General features: G+C 36.9%; 1 protein-coding gene across 1 annotated transcript in view; it reads right to left on the reverse strand.

Moving 5' to 3' along the window:
• Window positions 1-2,887: 2,887 nt before the first annotated feature.
• Window positions 2,888-6,864, reverse strand: part of LOC115238634 — a 41,819-nt gene continuing 37,842 nt past the window's right edge. Inside the window, exons 4-8 of the mRNA XM_029812623.1 lie at window positions 5,104-5,543; window positions 4,471-4,781; window positions 3,934-4,262; window positions 3,474-3,719; window positions 2,888-3,169 (exon numbers count right to left, since the gene is read on the reverse strand). Of these exons, the coding sequence (XP_029668483.1) occupies window positions 2,888-3,169; window positions 3,474-3,719; window positions 3,934-4,262; window positions 4,471-4,781; window positions 5,104-5,543 (1,608 nt within the window). The remainder of the gene's footprint in view (window positions 3,170-3,473; window positions 3,720-3,933; window positions 4,263-4,470; window positions 4,782-5,103; window positions 5,544-6,864) is intronic.

A 6,864-nucleotide genomic window follows, 5' to 3' on the forward strand; every position in this document is an offset into this window, starting at 1 on the left:
GATTTCTCTCGTCGATTTTATAATCTCATCATCACAAAATATATAAAATTTCCGATGCACAAAGTATTTCAAAGCTAGTGACCTCAATTAGAATTTTTACAGCGTCTTTAACAAAAAAGCAGGAAAATATGAAATATCAAATTATTCGTGACGATTAGGCCGACGATTATGTCTGTTGGCACAATATGCCGCAGTATTCGCCTCATCATTCGTGTACTTTCACCTCAAGTCGTCGATTATTGTTCAAATTTCGAACTGGGCGCGTAGTTCAAGTCATCGAATCAATCACGATTATCTTATGAATTATTTACTCGGTGACGGGTGAACAATTACGACGATAATTTCGTCACCGAACAAAGAAGAGATGTTCCATCGAGAAAGCATTCTTCAAGCAGGCCAAGGCCGTACTTTTCGATCCTCCTCGCCCTTTCCAGCTCCAATTTAGGCTTGTTTCGACATTTTGTACGCTTTATTATAGTAAAATATAATATTTTCTCTATTTATTAAATATTAATTAATAATATAATAATTATTTCCTTCTTATATATCTAATACGTTTTTATAATAATTTATGTATAAAATATTTCTTTTTTCTTTTTCTAATAAGCTTGGTTTATGTGCCAACTGTAATATAAATAAAATTGCAATCATATAAAATATAAAAATAAAATAATAATTATTATATATATAAATATTTTTCCCGTCAAACTAAACATTACTTATTTCACGAATGTTTTCCTACAAACAAAATAAAATGAGATTTCAAGTGTTATTCGAACGGAACTGAAGAAGGATATAGTCATAAAGAGAGAAAGAGAGAGAAGGAACGAGGAGACGAGAGGATTGTTAATCGCACGTAACACGCGTGATGGATGTGAATTGCTCTCGGTGGCGGAAATTTGCGTCTTTTTTATTGCCTTCTCCGCTGCTTCCTCCTACCCTCTTCTCCCTCACCTGCTAGATCCAGCTATTTACTTATGTAATGCTTGTGCAATAATTAGCGGTATTTAAGCAATTGACCGCCCGCGGCAAGTACCGTGGCAATCCCACGATGGCGAATAAAAGAAAAAAAAGTAAGAACAAGAATCACTGTTTTACGCGTTCTTTCTCGGCCAACTTGTCGAGCTTGACATTGGCAAGATTTATGCCGTCGCGTTACGTCGCGATGTTTCCATTTGACATTTCTCATAACTCCCGAGATATCTTGTACATAGTAATTACGTTAGATATGTAAAGATTCAAGAAAAAGATATATCATGAAGGACAGAATTATTTTGCTAATTATGAATTTAATTAAATAATTCGATTAAAGATTGAATTAATATATAAAATTACTTTGCAATTAGAAATTTATTTAATTAAATCTTATTTTCGTGTTAGTGTTTGAACGAATCACTAGGTATTAGGCAAATCATTAAAATTTACATATTAATGGAATCAACTGTGTCATTAAGTGTGTGAATTAGTGTAATCAAAAAAGATTTTTATAGCCTAGATAGATTTTTAAAGTAACTATATAATAATTATAATATATTGTAATAAATACACTGAAATATGAAAATGAAATATATTCACACATATATAATAAACTAAAATAATAAAAGATATATAATCGTATTAAACATATATAAAAATTTATAATTATGTGTGAGGTAAGTATTATTATAAAGCAAATGTCGCGAGACATGAAATAATAATCATACATTCGCGATAAAATACAAGATAAGATCAATCCCAGCAATCTTCCTCTTTTTCTCGCTCTGATCGTAAAGTTATAGCAATTTTATTACAAATAAAATATAGTCGCGATTTTATCGTTTTATCTTCTCGGAAAGAAGGCACTTTAAAGTACTCATAAGCAAAGACTGTAAAAGCGACAAAAAATTTAATACTGCTCATCGTAGAAAATAAATGATTCTACAGTATTTATCGGTAGGATTAATTGGAAATTAGAATCACGAAGAGAACAATATAAAATAATTTTTCCCAAAGATTCTGTGCGCGGTTAACTGTAAAGAAAATTATCTCACTGCAAAACCAAATTTATTCATAATTCATGCAATCGAATTTGCAAAATTACGCACAAATTTTGTGCAAAGAGCGACTCTTGGCATTTATGAGCGATTTTATCGTAATTAATAATGGTAATATATATTGTATATTACGGGATTTTTTCTTCTGAACATCTGTATCTAAGCGAAAATCTAAAACTTCCTAGGAATTAAATTAAATAAAAAATTGCGATAAATTAGAAATTATATATAAAAAGGGATATTATAGATTGAAAAATTAACGCTATATATATTAAAATTAAATTGAATTAAAATTAAATTAAANTTAGCGTATTATAATTTAAAAAAAAATGAGAGTAAAGTTTCGAACATAATGTATTTTTTCGCTGCTTTTTTTCATGTATTCTTTCGCGAGTATTTCGACGTGGTTTAATCGAAATCAAAATTGGCAGCAGAATAGCTGCGTTTATAAGTTCCACGAGCTGGTTTAGTATTTCGCCAAACTTACGCAAACACGCTGTGCCAAGCACAGCGAGTAATCGCACATTGGCGATCGCTGCCAAAACATGCGGAGAATGTAAATGTTGTCGAATGCGAGTCATTCCATATGGCAAAAATTTTCATAATTCTTTTTAACCTTATCTTTCATGAATTTTTGTTTTCACGTTTTAATAAATATTATCAGTAAAAAAAATTTCAATTTTTATAATGTATTTTTTCCTCTAAAGACATATAACCATTAAAAAAAATATATTTCTATTAAGTAGATCTATTTTTAATAATTATTTATAAATATATGATATGTTTTCAGAAAATATATATTTCCGCGAGAATTATTTTTTGATTATAGGAATAAATAATTAGATCCTTTTATATCAATAAAAAGGATAAACGTTATTTTCTCCAAATTCCTCTTCTTCTTCCTCTTCTTCATAATCTTCTTCTTCTTCGTCCTCATAAAGTGCCTCCTGTTCGTCCAGCGCTAATAGTATCACATCCTCAGCTCCTTCGGGGAAATATTCCGTTAACATTCCTTGCGCTTCCTCGTCAACCTCTGTCACGAAGAACGGCTCGATGCTGACAAAGGCTAGGAAAACTTCTTCGTTGATCCTTCGAATTATCATTACGAACACCTCGCTGCCAGTTTTGTACTTCACCTTTCATAAATATTTTTTTGCAAATTTTCTATCATGAATTGCATCGTTAAATGACACGGTAGAAAAAAAAAAATAATATATTTGATTCTCCATTAATTTTATACGTCTTATAAGTTAGCGGAACAAAATGAGCAGAATAAATTCTAATTAATATTTTTATTTGTTGTAATATATTTGATTCTCCATTAATTTTATCGAAATTGTATTAAATTACGGCAGGAAAAAAATTATGTATATTATTTAATATAGTAAGTGTTTTATCGGATTAGAGTTGTCAAATTACAATAAAGGGAAGGTAGTGCACCTTGTTCTCGAAATCTTCGGGCGAGGACGCGAGGCGTCTCGCATGAGGCGGTTGATCGAACTCGAAGGCGCCAAAGTGTTCGATAGCGTCGCGGTACATTTCATACGCATCTCTTACGACACTGAATTTCGACGCTTCGAATTTGAAGGCACACAATGGTGGGGGAGGTATCGGCTCCTCGTAAGGATGAGCCTTCTCTAAGTAAGCCGGAAACAGAGTCTTGAAGGCGTGAATTTTGCTTCTAGCCTGTGCGAGCCCGGATATCGTATTGTCAATATAATCACAATTGATAATGAATTTTCAATAAGAATAATATGTTTTCTTTGGAAAAACGCGACTTTTTTGTAGTAGATAATTATAATTTGTATAAGGAATTATTTATGATTATATATATTTATTATTATATAAAATTAAAATTTAATTTTAATTGACTTTCAATTAATATTCTCTGACATCGTACTTGAGGAGGTACCCAAGCGGCGGGATGCACGCGCCGCATGTCACCCTCAATTTCCGGGTCCGGTTCGTGCACGTATACATGTCTCTCAATGTAAGGCACATTGTCGTACGTCGGTCTAGACAGAGGCACGCCGCCGATTCCAGTTTGTGTAAGTGGCGGCGGCTGCGTCGTGATGATGCTGATGAGATAATTCTCGATGTCATCGATCGTACGAATCGGGGATTTCATCGAATTGCGTTCCGGACATTCGTGCGGATAATGCACCGGCCAATCCGGATGCGGCGGTTTGCCTTTCAGCCTGATCGCCATGCACTTCCCGTCCGTCAGTCCTGAAGGATCGCGTTCGCGCGAATTTTTTTCGTTTCTTTTTTTTCTCTTTTATATAATTCCGAAGTGAAAATGTTTCATAACACGAGGATTCGATCAAATGTAGAAAATATGATTAATATTGCAGGATAATACATTTTAGTGCGAGACAATTATTATGTCACAGATCTAGTGGCTATTCTCGTGAGTGTCTCGTTTACTGTAATGCACCTTTTATCAATTCCTTGGTGATGTCGACGCCACTCTCGACAAACATCCTCTCGATCGTGTCCTCGTTCAGCTGGATACGCAGCTCCTCCTGCACATCGAAGCACTGTCTGAAGAGATCCTGCACGAGCTCCGTATACGGCGGACTCTGCAACTTGTCCCGCGATCTGCCGCGCTCGTCCTTGAAGACCCACGGATAAAGCACCAGCACCGTATTCTCGCATAGCTCGACTGCCATGTACAACATAAATCGCTCGTATCTTTCCAGCCTCTCGGCCTCTTCTCTCGCCTGTTTCTTCTCCTCCAGCGCTCGCCTTTTCACGGAGACAATTTTTGCGTGAATACACGCGATTTCGCGTTCTTTTCTTTTTTTTTTTTTTTTTTTTTTCGCAACCGTGAAAGCTTTATTAATCTCGCGGCGACATTGCGGGATCGTCCCGAGTAAAAATATCGCGGGCAGTTAAGATAGAAATTTAGAATACGCGAAACAAAGTTACCTAGTCGTTTTAAGTTTGCTCGCAAAACGTTACTGTTTAATCTCGCTAATCTATGTCTCATAATTATCAAGATATATTATTAATTAAAATCAAAGATTAAAAGCTCCTGGCTTTGCAAAACCAATTCCATTCCAATCACCTGACGGCTTCCTGCGCCTGCCATCGAACTTCCTCCTCGGGGGCCCGCTCGCTCACGCTCAGTCGCCACTTTGAAGTCTCCAAGTGCTGAACCCTTTTTATCTCGTCCATCACCAGCTTCCGCAAACGCGGACAGTGCGCGCCGAACATCAGGTTCACCATCTTACCGTCCTGCAGGAACATCCAAGCGGGCTCGCTTCGACCGCGGAACCTCGCCAAGTCATCGATGTCATCGTTTCGCGCGACCGCGTAATCCACCGCGTTGCCTACCTCTATCTTGATCTTCCTCAGGGTACTCACCATGGCCATGCACGGTCCGCTCCAATCCGAGTACACGTCCACGACAATCAGGCCCGTGCGACTCAATAACTGTCGCCATTCCTCGTCGGTGTTCACCTCGACTTGCAGAGCCCCGGGCCCGGCTTTCTTCATGATATTTCGCTGCAAATTATTTCGCGAATTCTAATCTCGCGAAGGGACAAAAATATTCTCGTTAACCGCGTGAAGTGCTGCTCGAGAGACGAGTGCGAGATGAAGGATAATGCGAGTGTTGATAGCGATCTCTTTAAAACGATTCTTCCGAGACGTTCAGGTGGACCAAAATGTCTAGCGCATGATGTAAGAAAATATATATTTAATTTATTTAATATATATTTTCTTACATCATGGTCTAGCGTATTTCTTTGATATACGATGATAATTTCACGTCTTTTATGTTATTTGCGATTATGTTTATGTATTATTAATTTTAATAATTAATGTCTGAATGAAAATTAATAATTAAAATTTTAATTATTAATTTTCACTCAGACATTCTCCAGAATTTCCAGTAATATTTAGATATATAATTCTAAAAAAAAAAAAAAAAAAAAAAAAAAAACGATACTATTGACACGCTCTTCACACAAAAGTTCTATATACTCTAAATAATATCATTATATACTTTATACACGTATATTATTATATTTTAGAGATTTCAATTAATATTGCAATAAAATTCTTGTTATTGATGAAAGTTTATCTAACGCATCATCTCTTCATATGTACGTGTTTCTATCATGATTAATATGCCAAAATGACGACTTCAGTTTCCTCGCACGCTTTACAGAGACGCAGTTGCGGATGCAAATTAGTCGAAAAAACGACGCATGTTCCAGCGGCGCGCGAGATAACGAGCTCGAGATTGCTTCGCTCGAGGGTGAAGAGACCGACTTGTGTTTCTCGCGCACGTAAAGAGAAGCGAAAAGAGAGGAGCGTAGGAAAGAGAGATCGGGGCCGCCGATAGTGTCAGCGTCGGCTCCGCGCACTTATGACCGCGGCGGCGACGTCGTTTAGGTTTACGTCCTTAATTCACGTCCAGCCGCGATAATTAGTCTCGGGCGAGATCGCGAGGCGACTCTTGACACATCTCCAGTCTCTCTCTTCCAGAGAGGCCTCCGATATGAATCACGAACGAGATCCACGCCGCTCGATCTTGATTGGTTCCGTCGCAAAGAAAAAAGATTTCCGCCCGCATGTCGCGTTTATGAAATTAAACAAAATTTAATAAAAACAAGAAAAATAAGCCTTCTTGCTCTCTGATACGTAGAAAGGATATGGGAGCGTTTCACATGGCGATCTCATGATTTCATCGTCGAAGCGACGATGACTCACGAGGAGTACGATCGGATCGGACGACGTGCTACTCATTCCGTTTCCAGAAATGCTCCCGCAATTTCGCGGGAACCAACAAGCGTTCATTGCGACGTCATTCGCCGCGACC

Source organism: Formica exsecta, unplaced genomic scaffold (assembly GCF_003651465.1).
Source record: "Formica exsecta isolate Colony F162 unplaced genomic scaffold, ASM365146v1 scaffold352, whole genome shotgun sequence".
Taxonomy (NCBI): domain Eukaryota; kingdom Metazoa; phylum Arthropoda; class Insecta; order Hymenoptera; family Formicidae; genus Formica; species Formica exsecta.